We start from the raw sequence: 18,091 nt of genomic DNA, 5'->3' as shown, positions 1-18,091 counted from the left end.
ACAAGGTGGTGCTTCAGAGGAGTGGCAGACGCAGACAGAAGCAGACTCAAATAAAGCAGCTCTGCGCTCTTGATTGTGGAGGACTTACTTTAACTTCACCGGGCTAACTGCTTGTCAGAAAAAGGAACCGTATATATTTATTTACCGCTGAGGTTTTGAGGTTTTATTTATTTTTATTTTTGTATTTTATTATTATTATTATTTTTGTAGGGTTTTGTTACCAAACTTTAACTGAGGACTTAATGCCGGCTCCATGAGGAATCCACAAACCTCCACAGAGGTCTGACCCTGAGCGTGTTGAAGACGTCAGGAATCTTTGTTTTTAAGTTTATTCCTCTTCCTTACCTCTGAGACATGGTGCTCTGGATCATTCTTCCCATCTTGCTATCGCTGGTGTCCTTCATTGGAACATGGAGCGTGTAAGTTTTTATTGACAGTGTCTCTGATGACTTTACATCCTGGTGAAAAGACAACATTTCATTTTTACGGCTAGACAGTCGGCTGCTTTGCCAAGCCAAGCCACCTTTATTAATAAGAACTTTAAAAAAATTTGCTCAACAAATATGTAGAGCATACCTGATAAACACATAAAAGATGTTACAAACAACTAGAGTAAAAGGCAATATAAAACATGTAAGAGATATGATAAGCAACTTAAGTTAAACATAATAAAAAACACATAAAATATGTAATCAAATTAATGAAGTTAGCTCTGTCATGCTGTCAAAAGCTAATGAGGAAAGTTGGGTTTTCAGAGTCGATTTAAAGATAGACTGTAAGGAATGTTTTGTGTTCACTGCATCAAATGGCCAATTTACAATCATTTTGTATGTATTTCACCTTCTGAGTACACAGAATTTCAAAGGTTTTTACTGGAAAACTAATAATACGACTGATTCCCCAGCATGTCAGAACTACGTCATCGTTGATAACACAGACTATAATCTTGGAAAGGAACACTGAAAGTACATTGGCCGATTGATATTTATAAGAGTTGGCCCTGGCGTGATTCTGTGGAGTTCAGGGAACACACAATCTTTATAAAGTCATCTAAAAACGAACAGTTTTGGAATACAAAGAGACAAACAAAGTTAGACGTCCCTTGTGCGTATATCCTTGAGACAGCAGGTGGAAAATATGTGACCTGGCTTGTTTAGTGTGGCGCAGGGTGTGCTCACTGGATTAGCAAGAAAAGCCTGGAGACAGTCTTTTGTTATTCATGACGATAATAATTAAACTCAACCATAACTTAAACGCTCCGTTGTGGCAGAATGGTTTTCCTCCTTCTGCTTAGTTTTTTCCCCCTTGTGTTTTGCTCTAGCAGTAAAATTTAGTGAAACATACACAATTTTGTTCACTTAGTCTTGTAAAATGATAGTAAATGGATTTACTGGTTATAATTTGATTCAACAGAAAGTAAAAGTGTTCAATTTGATAAAATCTACGCAAAAACCTGCTGGGCAGCAATCTGAAAATTTAAATCAGGTGAAAGGTTGAATACAACTGTAGTAAAATACACCTTATTTTATTTAAATTTTTGTCTTTATGTGTTTTTTTTCCAGGTATGGCATGGCCTACTCCAACAACCATGTGTGCTCGTTGAGTGATTGGTGAGCTGACTCTCATTTCTGTTCCACACAGGACATAGATTTAACATTTGAAAACTCTGATATATTTCAAGTGTTAGATATCAAATCAAATGCAAAAGGAAAGTTGAAGTGTTTCCATTTTTAAAGGGTAACTAATAAGTTCTCAATTTCTTTTCAGGAGCGGTAAAAACCACTGCACAGAGAATATAACCCAGGGATGTTGCTTTGTTCCCACAATAAGGTGAAAAGTCTGAACATTTAACGTCGTATTTTGTCTTCCCGAGAATTGACTCGTTGTCACGAATAATAAAACAAGGATTGTTATTCCAGTGGAAGTGGGACCAGTGCTCCAGAAAGCTCGCTCTTTGCAGCGACAATGAACGCTGGGACCTTTCTGTGTGAGTTAAGCATCAAAATGTTAAAATGTTACATGTTATTAAATTGCATTAAAGAGCCCCAACGAAGTATTCACACCCCTTGGAATATAACATAGGTTTCATTTTTTTAAATGAAAGAAAAAGCCTTTTCTTCAACTACTTTGCGCTGTTATTCACTGCAATAACAGCTACTGGTATATCGCTGCATCTCTCTCGGCTTCACACATCTAGAGATTCAAACTTCTGCTCATTCTTGCAAACCAGCTCAAGGTCAGTCAGCCTTGCCAGAAAAGGATTTAGCCCCGGACTTTGACTGGGCCTTTCTAACAAATGAGTCAGTGTTGAACTGAAACATTCCTCTGCAGCTCTGGCTGTATGTCTAGGGTCGTTGTCCTGATGATAGGCGAACCTCTGCCTCAGGTCTTTTGCGGGTTCTAGCAGGTGTTTTTCTAGTATTCCTTGTATATATAGCTCCATCCGTCTTCCCATGAACTCCCACCAGCATTCCTGCTCCTGCCAAAGAAAGCATGGTGCTGCCTTAAACATGTCACCATGCCGATGGCGTATTACGGTTGACGTGCAGTGTTGATTTTCTGACACGATGTTTTCAAAAGGTTTAATTTCCTTCTCATCTGAGCAGACCACATTCTGCCAGCAGGGTTGCTGGTCTCCCAACGTGTTTGTGGCTACCTGCAAATTGGATTTTCTTTTTATTTAAACTATGCAATCTTTGTTTTGCCTTTTCCACAGAATCCAGATTTGTGGATTGTATGGCTGATAGTTACCTCGTTAGCAGATTCTTCCATCTAAGCTGTGAACCTCTGCAGCTCTTCCAGAGTTATCATGGGCTTCCTGGCTGCATGTCTTGTGGACACTCTCCTTAGCCGGCCTGTCATTTTAGGTGGACGGCCATGACTTAGATGTTTGTAGCTTTGACATCCATCTTCAGATGCTGGATGAAACAGCACTGAGTGAGATGTGCAAAGTTTGAGAGACTGTTTTATAAACTAAAGGAACTTTACATGCGACCTGTCTTCTGTGTTCCTTGACCAGCTCTTTGTTTGCTCGTGTTCTCTAAAGAACGTCTGTGGTCTTCACACAAAAGCTGTACTCAGACTGAGATTAAATCATGCGCACGTCTACCGTCTTTGCTAATAAGGTGCCCTCTGAAGGTGCTCTTGATTTTATTCAGGTGGGAAGGGCTGGAAAAGGTCACACTCTTTTGATTATGAGCTACTTTATGTTTTTCTATCCCCTAACAACCCAACATGGCAAAAATAAGTTTGAGGTTGTAGCATGAGAGATGTAAAATAAAAACAAATTAAAGGGGTATGAATACTTTTGGTATGCGGTATACTGCATGTCATGAAATGTGCCGCATTAACTCTCTTTTCTTCTTTAGTCCTGCTGTTCACCATATTCCATCATGCCCATATAATGGAGAGACATGTGTGCCATTCCATGCTGAGCAAATTTGCATTAGCCTTTGGCTTGGTGGCGGCCATTGGGGCCTTTGCTGCTGGGAACTGCAACGTAAGTTGTCCATTACTTCCTGGTAATATTTGGCAGCTTTAGAGCGAGCAGAAATCCCAGGGATTGTGTTGCAGAGGTATGAATCACACAAAGAGATACTAGCCTGTGAAGACTTATCTCAAAGCTGAACTGTTTGAATTCATGACATGCATTCAAAAAGCAAACAAAGGCAGGTCACAATTTGCTTTATGCCCTCTATAAAGATTTCCAGCACAAGATGTGCAGTTTAGTGTCCTATTCAGCTTATAATGTTACACAGAAACCAATCTTTTACTTTGGATTCAAGATTGTTGTATTGAAGACTGTGTATAACCTTTGAACCTTTTCAAAATGTTCATGTTACAGAAAAGAGATTAGCACACAGTGCAAATTAGAAATATATAACTAAATAAAAGCAAACCATGCATCACTTAGGGAAAAACAAACAAAAAAAAAAAACTTGAAAGGTGAAAATTCACAATAAAAGAAGTTTTAAACATTCGATGGGTTAATAGGTCAAGTGTTTTGACCAGCAGCGTCAAGACGATAGCATTTGCACACTTATGAAATCATTCTGACTAATATCTGCTCTTTATTCAGTTCCTTAACTGTGTTCAGATTCATGAAAAACCTGTTGCTGCTCTCCACAGCCGGGCGACGTAACACTCATGCACTACCTCGGAGCTGCTGTCAGTTTCACGTGCGTCTGCTTCTACACCATCCTGCTCACCGCCCTGACGGGAAAGTGCGTTCTGACCGGGTTTGAGAGGTTCCTCTTCCCCCTGCGCGTTGGTTTCACAGTGGTCCAAATCACCGTGACTGTCTGCTGTATCCTTTTAGAGTTCTTGGTGCCAAATCAGCTTTGTTCATTTGCCTAAAGAGAATCAGAATCAGCTTTATTTGTAAGAGATGTTGTTATTCTGGTTGAAAGAATGGTTATTATTTTGCATGATCATACAGTATAGTTAAACTTGGTTGGATCAAAATGTATCTGAAGGCAGATCATAGCAGTAAAACCAAAGACGGTTACAGATCTGCACTGCTGCTGTTTGCTAAGCGGGACGGACCACAAAAGCATGACTGACGAAAGAAGACGGGCTAACAATTAAACCAGACAAATATTTAGCAGAGCAGCTTCCTAATAGGGCAGCTCAATGTGGAAGTGAATAAGAGAACGACAAAAAGCCAATGACAAATTCAGTTTTCAACCAATCATAAACAATCTTTCCAGCGATCATCATGCGTCTGACTCGGCCCTGCAGATCCTTAACTCCACAACCTGCAGACACCATTCTGTTCGTCCAGGAGGAGTACTTCTACAACCACCTGTCCGCTGTGTTCGAGTGGAGCCTCAGCGTCAACCTGCAGATGTTTGAGCTCACCTACGTCGTGGAGTTCTTCTTCTTCTCGTCCTTCATGCTTTCAAACCTGCTGAGCAAACGCGAGGAGGAAAAGCCCTTGATATTAAGCATGTCCTGATATGAGGCGGCCAGGGTCCAGCAAGAAAGCACAAACAGGGATGAAAGACCGTACGGGACATCAGTAACGACAGTGGCCGGACCCTGGCTCAAGGTTCAATAGTGTTTTTATGTTATTTTATTGTTTCAGGCACTGATGGCTTGGATTATGTATGATGCTGTTTCATCATCTTGTCTCTTTTATTTGAAACAAACTTCCTTAAGATTGGTCATTTCTTTTTCTTACCTAACATATTTATTAAATGACACTAAGTTTAACAGCAAAAGAACAAAAAAAAAACATATTTGTACTTGTATGTACAAGGCTTTGGGAAATTATTCATACCCCTTGAACCTTTTTCTCATTTTCGTCACATTAACCACAAACTTCCGCGTATTGCTGTAGGACTTTATGTGATACAACAATACCAAGCGGTGCATTATTGGGAGGGGGAAGAAAAATTTTATCTTTCAGATTTGCCTGTGCAGATTCTTGTCGTCTGGGTCATCGCAACAGCAAACAGACTTAAATCGGAGGCAAACGGACTTTTGCTCAGTTTTTCTAAAAATGTTTCGAGACCTATCCAGGAGTTTTTCTTTTTTCTGGTGGCTCACACTTTCAGATTGTTTTACATATAAAAGCTGATTAGTGAGGCGTCCATTTGTGTTCGCAGCACTCCTGAGTCGGTACTTTCTAGAACAATCTTTCACTGCAATTACCGCTGCCCTGTGCAGACACCAAAAGAATGGTGTCTGCATGAGGTTTGCGCATCTACAGGCTCAAATGTCTGCACATTCCTCTGTGCAGCTTAGCTTGTGCTCAGTCAGACTGGATGGATAGGATATTTCAACTCTTTCCGCAGACCTTTCTTTGGCTTTAGGTCTAACCTTTTTATTAGCTTTGTTTCTACCGTAGGTTGAGGGTTTTGTTCCTGGCTGAAAGGTGAACTTGTCATTTCATCCTGGACTTCTCTGGATTTAACGCCATCCAGTCTCTGCTGAAGAAAAACCTGTCATGATGCTGCCACTGCCATGTGTCACCCTGGGGATTGTGTGTTCGGTGATGTGGTCCATCTATGACCGGCTGTACAAGGAGGGCATTAATCGGAGAAGCAGCCGAGAGCTGCGTGGTTACTCTGGAGGAGCTGCAAAGTTCTGTAGCTCAGATGGCATAATCCACAAACTTTTTCAACCATGCATAATTTTCCTACCCCTTCCCAATGATGCTGCACTTTGTGTTTTATCTGTCACAAGAAATTCTAATGAACTACATTGAGGTTTGTGGTTGTACTGTGATAAAATCTGATCAGGGGCGTGAATAGTTTTTCCTTGGGTCTGTGTATGGCACCTACCAGGAAACAACTTCCCAAAGCTTTGATAGGATGTTTTAAACTTGTGTGTGTGTTGTAGTGCGTGCAATAACCTTTTGAATGTGGACAGAGTGTACCAACAAACATTTTCCCTTGTAGCTCAGCACAAATATGAAGTTTAGGCACTTTAATAAAATGAGGTTGTTAGATGTGCTGTGTTGATAGACAGGGTTGACGATGATGCTCTCAGGAGAAGAAGGGTGGAGTTCCAGCAGGTACAAAAGATCCTGTTTGACTAGATAATTAAAGCCGAGTGACGTTTTGAACAAAGACTTGACGGTTCGTTCTCTCTGGACACGTTCAGACGTCATCCTCCGCTGACTTCTCCCAGCGCAGAGGGTGTTGTCAGTTTCGTTTCTGTTAAATTCCCTGTGTGAGTCTCTAACCTTCTTTTTGGAACAAGACTTAGAAACGGTGTAAAAGCATCGATTTCTGAGCACTAGAACATTTATGAAACATCTTCATGCGTGGTTAAGTCCTTGTTTTGACTCACCGGTTTAAAGGGACGGCTAAAATATGTGTTCAACACAAAGCCAGGAAATATCTTTGAAATGTTAAATTATCTTTGCAAGAGATGTTTTTTTTTTTATTTGACAAAAACTAATTCAGAATTGCGAACGTGTTTTGCTACGTTCCAAGTGGTTAACATTGTTATGGGACTGGATCCAAAACCTGCTTCTATAGAGTTTAAAATTCTCATCTGCTGGGTTGGTTTAGCTTTAACCCATAACCGACAGGTCCTCAGCGACTTTCTTTTAGATACCTTCAATTTCCGTTCATCTCCATGCTTCTTTTTGGGTCTGATTGAAAGTTCTCGTCGTCGGCTTTGCTGGAAAAGGTCATGAGATCAAGGATTAGTCATGAGAACGTTGTAGAGGACGACCAAGTTACGAGAATCCAGCTGTGTTTACACTAAGATGTGATGTTTGTAATAAAACTGCACTATATACTTCAGTTCAAGTGTTTTCCTTTACAAAAACATAGTGTTGCACATTTGTCAGAAAACAAAATTTTCATAAAATGGTCAGAGAGCTATGCGCTTAATGACATCGTTGGAGGCAATAAATAATTGTGACTTGGAAGATCAGACTACATCCTTTCTTCTGTTAATCAGGGTCCACACTGCTTTCTGCAGCTGAACGCCCACATTGGACCATAACGCTCATCCCTAGTGCACAACACACATATCCACCCTGGTGGACCAACACAAGCAGATGACTTGGCCCTCAAAATGATCCAACTGTGGAAACCTCACTCTGGACTTTAATAAACATGGATTATGTGCCTCTTGGATCTTGATTTTCAAATGAAATGCAAATTATTTTCATCTGAAAAGAAGTTGACTCATTGAAACAGCCCAGCTCAGTTTCTTATCCCAGTTAAGACACTTCTGAGGGCGTACCAGGCTAAGGAGCGGATTGACTAGAGGCATGCGACGTTTGTTGCCCATAAGTAGGACTCGTCTGTGCGTAGCGGCTCTCGATGTGTCAACTCCCAAATCAGTCCACGGCTGGAGAATCTCCCCCAAACTCATGAATGATTAGTTCTCCCTTTGGGAACTTTTTCTACCTTCCTTTTACTCAACTTTCTACAGATAAGTCTGGATACAGCACTCTAAAATACCAGCTTCTTTAGCAATGCCCTTTAAAGACCTACCTTCCTTATGGAGGGTAATGTCTTCGGGACGTCGCTACAGTTAAGTCTTCCCCATAAATGTGTAGGGTATAATATGGTCATTGCAAACATTTATAAAATTAAAAATGCTTTTAAACTGGTGTTACGTAATAACACCAGATAATCAAGACTTCTGGGTCTTGATTATCTGTAGACTATAGGCATCACGATGACAAAAATAAAGGCTTGAAATTGTTCTATGTAATTAATCTATATACGAGTTTTACTCTCTAAAATGAGCGACAAATAATGGGAAACGTTTTCACGACATTCACATTTTTGTAGATGTAGGTGTACTGTAGTTACCAAACTGGAGTAAAAACTGATATCTTAGGGTCACTTAGTCTCTATTATGACAATTTGAGCGGCTTCTGGACTCATCGTTTTCAGATCAACAATAATAGTGAAGGTTAATGTAAAGAAAGTCATTAGATTTGAAATTTAACGTAACCTGCTAACGAGCAGCCGCCTGCAAAACAAACGTATGAGACGCGAGTGTGATTCCCTCAGATGCCAACTGCCCTCAAGGGAGGCAAAGAGGAAACCTGTATTGCATGAATCAGACTCTAACTTCACTCCCATACTCTACAAAAGTGACAACAAAGTTGCAGTTTAATGCAAAGCACTTAACCTTTACTTGAAAGAAGGTAAAATACATCCTGGAATTACAGATAATAAAGATACATTATGAGCAAAATCATGTCACAATGAATAGCATCTTTCGTTCGCATCAACCAAGAGGAGTGTGACATAATCTACAGTCGCTGTTAGGAAGAAAACAGTGAAAAGCACACCTGTCAGCATTTTTACTGTATGGTACACAGGACATTTTTTTATCTATATGCAGTAGTCCTCACTATAAACTTGAAACTTTAACCAAAAGAAAAAAAAAAAAAACTTAAAAAAAAAAAAAAAAAAAGTAATTGTTGTCTTTCAACTAAGTAACTGCAATGCATACATTATAAATAAATGTAAGAGGAAGAAAACAAAACAAGAAGTACAACAAACAATATTCCACAATTCCAGCGTGGCTGAAATGATAAGTGGCCTTAAATCCAAACCATCCACTGGGGAGTGTGACCACGGCTTTTCCAAACCTTTTAAGATATCGTGGAATCGGCATGCTGATGCACCTGAAAGCCCCCCTTATGCTCTACACTCCTGGATAAATCAAGTTTAAAAACTGTCCTTAAAACTGCCGGCGTGTAACGAAAACGTGACTAATATTTTTTTGTTGTGAGGCAAGGGAACACTTTTTAGAGAACTCAGCATGAGGAAAAAACAAGGCCTTAAGTTAAGGGGTTTCTTTCCCAACCCAAAGTAGTTAAGTACTGAAAAAAGCTTGTTCTCAACACAGCTATGGGAGGCCACTATATATACTCTAAAAGTAAATTATGTTCTTTTGCTCCTTTAAGACATCTTGAGCCAAACACTCCATCCAGCCTGGTTCCGCTATACTCTGGTGTTGAAGGAAGCTCAGACTGTACACACTATAAACAATATTTGTTTGCAATAAAAGGAAAGTACACTATAGTAGTTGACAACTCAAAAGGTTAATGTGACGATGCAGACTGGTAATTGTTTAAATCTACAGCAATGTTGAAACGGGGAGGGGGGGGGGAGCCTTTTCAAACGGAGTACATGTTCTTGGTGGTGGAGCCGCTCTTACTGGACGTGTCGTCATGTGACTGGTAGCCAATCATGGCTTTTATATGGAGGTTCAGACGCTCCTTGTAAAGTTGCCTGGAGAGAGAGAGAGAGAGAGAGAGAGAGAGAGAAAAGAAGCTCACAGTCACCACCTAATGGTCACAACCTTCTCACCATGGCCACGTAAAAAACAAAACTTTCAAGGTATTTCAGTGAGATTTTAGGTGATAAACCAACACAGGGTGGAGGATAATCCTAACCAGTCGACTCTGATCAGCTTCCCATTCACTGCTGAAGAAATGCAACCCCCCAGCACGATGCAGCCCCCACCGTGCTTAACGGTGGGGATGGTGTGTGTTCAGGATAAAGTGCAGCGTCAGGCTTAAAGGCCACAAAGTATAAGGTGGGCTCATCAGACCAAAGCCCCTTTTTTTTTTAACACGTGTCCCTAAACGGTTCGATAAACCGAGAATCAGGCTTTTTCCTTCAGCTTTGGTTTAATTATTGCCACTCCTTCATGGAGGCCAGACTTGTGATAATAACAGCCCACCTGAGCCACAGATCTTAGCAGCTCCTCCAGAGTAACCATGGGGCTCTCAGCTGCTTCTCTGATGAATGCCAGATTGAACATGGGATCTGTTAGAAGCTTGGGGTGGAGTTTTATAACCTAACCCAGGTATAACTGGCTGCACTGGGTTTTATTTAAGGGTATTAGACTAAAGGGGCTCAAAAACCACAAGACACTTGTTTTTTTTAGGAAGATTTGAGAAGTATTAAGTTCCTCCACTTCACAATCATGCCCTACCTTGTGATGAATTATCACGTAAAATCTCAGAATGCGTGTAAGTGTGAGGTCTAAAGAGCATTTGTGCGCGCTGCTGCACTCTTTCTTTCATACCCTATCGTCATGATGGCGTCCCTGTTTTGGCAGTTGCTTGTCCAGATGGATATTTTGTCACCTTTGGGTCTGACGTTGACCACGGCTCCGCACACGTCTTCGCTTGCCTCGTCAAATGACTCGCCAACTAAACACAGGAGCTGTAAAATTCAGCATTAAAACACGGTTTCACTTAAAATATGGTTTAATGAAGACGGAGCTGATGACTGGGAGTCATTTTGAGGAATAGAAAAAAAAAAAGAAAAAGAAAAAACAGTCGGCATTACCGTTTCCATCCAGTAGCGATCGAGGTCATTGTGCCGCTGTTGTTTGTTGAGAGTCATCAGCCATCGACCCCCCAGCTTATTCCTCTCATCTTCCCACATTGGCTTTATCCCATCCTGACACAGAAAAGTAAATTTACAACTGGAAATTTGCGTCCACAACTCATCTGTTGCAGTGTTTTTTTTATTTTTATTTAACTGGTGTAATTACTCTGAGTTGTCTGAGACATCTACAACAAGGCTATTGTTTAAAGATGCCCTCGTATTAAAATGTCTTATCTGCTCATCTCTCAGGAGAACAGTCACTTATGGACAAAAAACTGTGCCTCTGATTATGAGCTTTTATTGATGTCATTGCTCAAGTTTGTTATGCATGAAAATCAGAGAGTACAGCAAAGTAAAACAATACTGACTCTAATTTTCATACTAAACGAATCAAAAATTATCACACTGTAACAAGACAAAAGCACTGGAATATAGGCATTAAACATTCATACAAATTGACAATAAAAAAAGAGGATTAGATTTACCTTAAATAAGCTATAATCACAACCAAAGCCAAGTTTGCTTGGTTGCTGTATGTGGTTGTATAATCTGCAACGAAGATCAGACAATTTTTAACACCAAACCAAAAAACCTGGCAATATTCAAACATACAGATCAAGGAGGGCTGCAAAATATTACAATATCTTTCGATAATGATAATATTGGTAAACATTGTGATGACGGTATCACAGTTGTGATACGTGCACATTTTCTTCTTCTCTCCTTTTCTCATTGCCGTTTCCTGCAGTCTGCAGGACTTAGCCTCTAAGGCAAAGTGATCCCTCTCTGGTTTAAGCACCTGCTGCTGTGAGAATATGTCCAACTGGCTAAATATTATACCAGCATGCAGGTTTTCCTCCGGCATCGAGATGGACGCGCGGGGAGCGGTGCTTTAAGGAGCTGAGCCCGACGACTGGTTACCGTAGCGTACGCCAAGCCGATAACTGCTAGCGTTAGCTTATGTTGACCGGGAGGTGTTCTCCCAGACAGGAGCTTTAGTGACCGCTTCATGTCGCTCTCAAACGTCGGGGCATTTAAAATAAACAACGCTTAGGCTGGCGGTGGGACGAGTACAGCCTGGCCGCCCGTCAGGCTAACGATACAGAAAGCACCCTTCAAACCTGAGACAACTGCAGCAGTTTGCTCACGAGGGACAAAGGTGCAGAAATTAGTTGGCTGACACCGATTGGCTCAAAAGCTTCCCCAAAAATATTAATTTACAGGTGCCATCATTTTAGTCCAGGCCGGTTTCATTTGTTTATTTTTTTAAATAAATCTGTTAAACCACAGTTCAAAAAGCAATGCCTGATTTTCATTGGTTCATTTTCAGCACATTTTTATTTATCATTACTTTTGTCAGTTTTGTCGGCCCAGTTTTATCTATGGAACCAATGCCAATGCTGATTTCTTGTGCATGACTAGTTTAAATATATTATACAGTACTTTGTAATGCTAAATGTTCGTGATTATTGAGCAGCCATAATATTACGCCTGAATGGCTTTAGATCAGAGTAATATGATCAGTAACACATGGATCCTGATAAAGATGTCCATCTTGTTCGTATGGTTTATGTAGGAGGTTTACATGCATTCAACATGAACTCATGTATATCATGGAAACATCAAACAACATCTTTGTAATATTCAGAAACATCTGATCACAAATTATCTATATATAAATAGAAAAAGAAAACGGGGAGAGATTGTTTGTTCTCCTAATCCATTTTAATGAATACTCAGTATATTAAAGGTTTAACTCAGGATATCATTTATTTAAAGCATATCTTTGCTGTAAACATCTAAATCCTAAAAAAAGTAGAAGAAAACTTACGCCCAGAAGTCTTCGACTGTGTCAAACTTGGAAATGAGACGCAAGTTCTCCGTCCAGCTTTTGCTCTTGTCGTTTTTGAAATACCACAGGGCCCATCTGAAAAAGGAAAGAATTTCATGTTCAGGGGACGATTTATCGCTCCTTTAAAAAAAAAAAATAAAAAAAAATTATAATAACACCTTTATTTAGTAGTATTCAATAACAAATATGAACCAGATTTTTCTAAAGAGGCTTTTACTTGGCATTGTATTTGTGTGACCTCCGTTCACAACAGAACACAACAGCTTCTCACAAAAGCAGGCATGAACGCAGAAAACCATCCGCGGCACTAGAAACGCAGCCTTTGTGTACAATGGCTGCATTTATTCTTTCATAGGTTTCCAGGAGGGGCGGGGCCAGCCGGGGGGAGCTGAGGGCAGACAGGGGACACCAGGCGAACTCAGTGCCCCCCACCACCTACAGCTGTTACACTAACCCGCCCAGATCCCAGAGTAAAACCCCATTTACGCTTTGCAGCAACGCCACTCATACCTAGGTATCAGTTTAACAAACAAAGTTTCTCAATATTGTCACAGATGTGTAGGAATGTCTTTAGGACTTGGTTAAAAGTGTCATTAATTTTATCCAAACCCAATTAGGGGTTCCAACTATTTCTATACGTATAATATGAAATCATTCCTTCTGTTTTCACAGGGATTAACAGAGACTAAATACAGATTCTCTAAAAGTAACGTTTGGAAAACCAAGATTTTGTAATAATTTAAAAAAGTTTTCAATGTCTTCTGTGCTTGCTTTTTAAAACTGTGGTAGAAGTGTCTCAGAGTAGGCCTGTCACGATAAAAAAAAAAAAAAAACGTTTTGCCGGATGATACATGTCCCAAAAATGTATTGCGATAAATCATAATAATGCTATTGGGAGACATTTTTCTAACTAATATAATAATGGCATAATAATACAAGCACACCCTCTGGACTTGCCGGCTCAGAGAGATTAAGCCGATAGCCGGCATCATTTTAACGTCAAAAAAACTCCCAGACTGCAGCGGTCGTGTTCGACTTTGACACTATTTCCATTTTTCTTTTCAAACTGGCGTTTCTCTGGCTCTCCCTCAAGAGGCTCTCATGCTAAACTTTGAGCATGTGTCTACCTGACAGGATATAACTCCTCCTACTCTGAGAAAACCAGAAGGGAGCGGTGAGTAGACACCGATGCACCGCCCTGAAACCTTTTGTTATAGAGGAGCGGGAAACACATGCATACACAAATTATCGTGCTTATTCTAACTAATCATGTAATTAAAATGTGTTGTGCCATTAATTGATTTAATGCATATCATGACAGGCCAATCTCCATAAAGCTGTAAAAAATGTTTTTTATTAGCTTGCAATAATCCGTTGGTTCTGTCACTAATTTAATAATTAATAATCAACCAACAATATGTTGGAAAAAATAACAAAAAATAAATAAAAAAATAAAAGTTGTGTGCCAATCTAAATATAACTCACTTTAGAAAATGCTTAATTTTCCAAAATTCTTTTTAAACTTAGAATAGAGAAAAATAAATACATACAAGAAAACCACAATTCTTCCTCACTCAATTTTATTTCCTTGCCTATAGTTGGAAAATGACTAAATTACATATTTTCCAAACTTTTCAATACTGCAAAAGAAATCGAAGGATATTTAGTAAATAAGTAAACTCTCCTCTTTAAAAAATTAAGATCTAAATTAGCAAAGCAGCTCATATATTTCTTGTTTCGAAATAATTTTATACACAATGTAAATATTGCTAAAAGAAAATAAGGTAATTTCATATAGAAGTTTTTCTATCCATAAATATTGGAAATAATAGTTAAGTTTTGTGTATCTGCTCAAACTAAATAAATCCAAATTAATGACATGCATCAGGAAATCGGCACTATTGTTTAGCTTCTCTTGACTCAAGACATCTAAAGGAAGGAAGACTTAGGTTTAAAAATAAAATTGTAATTGCATCACTCATTTTATTGGCATTTCCTTTAAGGCTTATTTCCTTCAACCGTGTCTATATTTACAGATTATTTCACCCAACATAGCACAAGTTCTCAGAAGCTGAACATTTTTTTTCATATTTTCAAACAGCTGCTAGTTTCGAGTAATGCCTTGTAAGAAAATCATGTCGCATCGCCCGACGTTTAGGAGATCGTCATTTCTTTTTGTGTTGCAGCAGGGTAACCGAGCTACACTGTGCGATCTAAATCTGTTTTAAGACAGACAGAAGGCCAAAATAGGAGAAATTACAAACGAGTTCCAAGTTTCTGCTGCATTGAATTAGTAAAGTTTAGTCCCACTGCAGGAACAGGCAGGTTCTACTCTCCAACTAATGTGTAACAAATGCTTTGCACTGGCCAACAAGAAGGATCCAGATAATTAACCGACTTAACTAAATGAGGAATAAATGCAGTAATTTGAACATGAAATGATATCAGCAGGACAGAGCAAGTTTGATAATGAAACTCTTCACTAGTTTCGTATTAGCGATAGGCGTGTTAGAAGATGGATGGATGGTTTAGTATTGCGTCACGTAGAAGCAGACAGTTTAGGGTTGCGACGTTCAAGTCGCTGTTCCTAAATCTCACCTGTTTTGCAAAGGATGTTTGATATACTGCTCAGGATTTGCAACAACCTGCCCATCAGCCTGTTGATCTTCAGTTTCAGGTGCTTTCTAAAGGGATAAACAGACAAACCCGTCATACATTTGCACAGAAAACATGCGTATTAATGTCCTAGCAGGGATTTTCTGCATGAATACTTGTTTGCATATATTGTAGACAAGAAAGGCACAAATTTGTATTTTACCAGAGCTACAAAAACAGTGAAGCTCACTAATACCATTTTCAATAACAATTTTCCTGCCAACTCGATTAGACACTTAAAGTTTGACTTGTTACATCGGGTTCAATGAAATAACTAGGCAGACCTATTAGAGCAGAACCCTAAACTTGGCTTCTGATTCTCAGTACTACAGGAGTATTTCTTTACCATAATCATGTCTAAAATAAGAATTTAGATTTAGAGTCGTCATCCATACAGATTAGACATTTAAAGGGCAAAAACACGTATAAGGATTTCAAGACAGAAAGAAAACTGCAAACTCAAAGATTTTGACACTATTGTTTAAAATTTTCCCCTTTTTGTAAAGTTTGCCAGCGCATCCGGTGTATTTATCAGATGGTTGGATCACCATCTGACCTTCTTTTGGAGATTTGACGTTTTTGCCCAGGACCCACCCATTGTGCGACAACAGAACACCCACATCTAAAACGCGGTTCTGAATGTCCAGCGGTTCCACATATTTCACATAACCAAGCTTGCAAAACATTGCAAAACAGAAGAAACAGACAAGCCGTGTGTCAATGTTATTTTGCAATATTTGTCAGGAGTGGGGTAAAAAAAAAAAAAAGCTGTGCAGACATAACCACAGATCGTGGCACTGACAGCAATATATCCAATTGGTAAAGTTTGATATTTACACCACTGCCTGAAGGAAAATGCTGCTACTGGGACAACAAACTAAAGACCAGACTTGCATATATCTTAATAAGACACAGAGTTTAATGGCAAAACAAAAAGTTAGATCACAAAAACAGCGTGAAACTGTTAAGTCTTATGGTTCCTACGGCCTTTTTCATGTAACATTTCCAAACTATTCCAGACTGTAATTTACAAATGTTCTCCTTTTCAGCCTCACGTATTGACTTGTTTTAAGATGTTTTTTAAAGCTAGCCTTGACAGAGGGAGAAAGGAAAGATAATTGACAGATTGCTCGGGAGAAAATGATAGATTGATAAATGAAAGAATAGATGGAATAACAATGCAAGAAATGATAGATGGGGGAATAGATAGAGACAAATGAAAGAATAGATTGTATGTAACAGATGGATGGAGATATAGATGCATTGATGAAAAAGATGGACGGATGAAAGAACTGATGGATGAATGGAAGAAAGATGAATGAGAGAGACTGCTGAAAGGCTGTAGGTAAGAACAGAAACAGAGGGAGGACGATACATGATAGACAAATAGATAGATGCTGAAGATGGATAAACATAGTGGATAGATGGCTGGACAATTAGGATTGATAAAACACTACTTTTAGAAAACGGGACTGGGAAAGAAATCCATACCCTGTTTTCTTTCTCCATGTGAGAAAACAACTAAAGTCCATGTCTCCAAACTTTTACATACGGTGTATGCGCCCTGTTATTCTGCCGTGTAAACATCCAACACCAATAATGTAGATTTGAGGTTGTTTTTTTTTTTATCTGTGTTGATTCCATGTCCTGCAACGAACCCACTGCCCATGTGCATTTTGACATCCACCATGGACACAAGTCCAGATCTAGGTAAATGTTTGGGACCTGTCCGTTTCTTCAGCACCACAGACAGCGCCATGGACATGTCCACAACGCAGGTGACTGTCACACCTGAGCCCAGACTGAAGCCATAAACTCCAGTTTAAAAAAAAAAAAAAAAGGCTCTATGATAAACCCAGATACCCAGAACGACTGCTGGGAGGATGTAGAGATAATAGCACGTTAAAAAAAAACAAAATAAAGGCGTTTTGGTGATGCTTTGAGCTCATCAGCTACATAAAAAATGTTGAACTTTAGGCAACTGCAAGGTTTTAATATCTACATTATCATAGAAGACTTCTGCCATTTACAGGCCGGACACTGACAACATTACAACTTGTTCAGAGCTGTGGCTCCTAAAGGGCAGATGTTTATATATGGCTGCCCAGGTGACCATTTTGAAATTTAACAAATATTTTTATTTTAAAAAGGCCAACAAAGGCCGCAATATGTGCCAACAAAGTCAAACCTGAGCCCACTTCTCCACTAAGGGTTGCTAGCATCGGTTTAGCAGCCGTGCTATGCTAGCTACGAGCTCGATACACACGTGTTTTTATCGTCATAAAATGTATGAATAAATTAAGAGGGACCGGATAAAAGTGTTCCCACCACGGCCCCCGCGGTGCTCTGGGCCCAACGTCGAGCAAGAGTAAAGCAAACCACGGGGTGAAGTTTGAATGAACGACGGTCGGTCCATCAGTCCCTCCCTGCTGACAAAGTCGGGCACATTGCACTGCATGCTAACGCTAATCCACGCCGACATTGCTGAGGCGAAACTCTGTCGACTACACTAAATACCAGCGTCACTTTCCACGTGAAAACTTCGGCTGTGGAATCCAACTTATAAAGCGGCAGCTAAACAAGCCTTTCCGTGCGCAGCAGTCGGTTATTTTCATCGGTGTCTCGTCGCTCTTACCGGCTCCGATGTCGCCATCTTGACTCGTAGAAATGATCTGACCGTGCGACGCTTCAATCCGCCACTACGGAAGCCGCCTCGGTCCAATCGGACTTGAGTCACCTACCGAATGTATAA

General features: G+C 39.8%; 2 protein-coding genes across 2 annotated transcripts; one reads left to right on the top strand and one right to left on the bottom strand.

Annotated features, from left to right (window-relative positions):
- On the top strand, positions 1-7,259 carry si:dkey-228d14.5 (Frag1/DRAM/Sfk1 family protein). Its single transcript, XM_012880639.3, has 7 exons — positions 1-419; positions 1,563-1,610; positions 1,768-1,830; positions 1,920-1,987; positions 3,369-3,499; positions 4,129-4,306; positions 4,764-7,259. The coding sequence occupies exons 1-7, from the start codon at positions 355-357 to the stop codon at positions 4,955-4,957; spliced, it is 747 nt and encodes a 248-aa protein (XP_012736093.1). The 5' UTR covers positions 1-354; the 3' UTR covers positions 4,958-7,259.
- A 1,325-nt stretch (positions 7,260-8,584) lies between these two features.
- eif4e1c (eukaryotic translation initiation factor 4E family member 1c) lies at positions 8,585-18,091 on the bottom strand. Its single transcript, XM_012880528.3, has 7 exons — positions 17,975-18,091; positions 15,283-15,368; positions 12,664-12,759; positions 11,318-11,381; positions 10,791-10,904; positions 10,525-10,664; positions 8,585-9,722 (listed from the first exon to the last, which is right to left on the bottom strand). The coding sequence occupies exons 1-7, from the start codon at positions 17,990-17,992 to the stop codon at positions 9,608-9,610; spliced, it is 633 nt and encodes a 210-aa protein (XP_012735982.2). The 5' UTR covers positions 17,993-18,091; the 3' UTR covers positions 8,585-9,607.

The sequence above is a fragment of the Fundulus heteroclitus genome, chromosome 22 (assembly GCF_011125445.2).
Source record: "Fundulus heteroclitus isolate FHET01 chromosome 22, MU-UCD_Fhet_4.1, whole genome shotgun sequence".
NCBI lineage: Eukaryota > Metazoa > Chordata > Actinopteri > Cyprinodontiformes > Fundulidae > Fundulus > Fundulus heteroclitus.
This window is presented reverse-complemented; position numbering and strand designations above follow the sequence as displayed.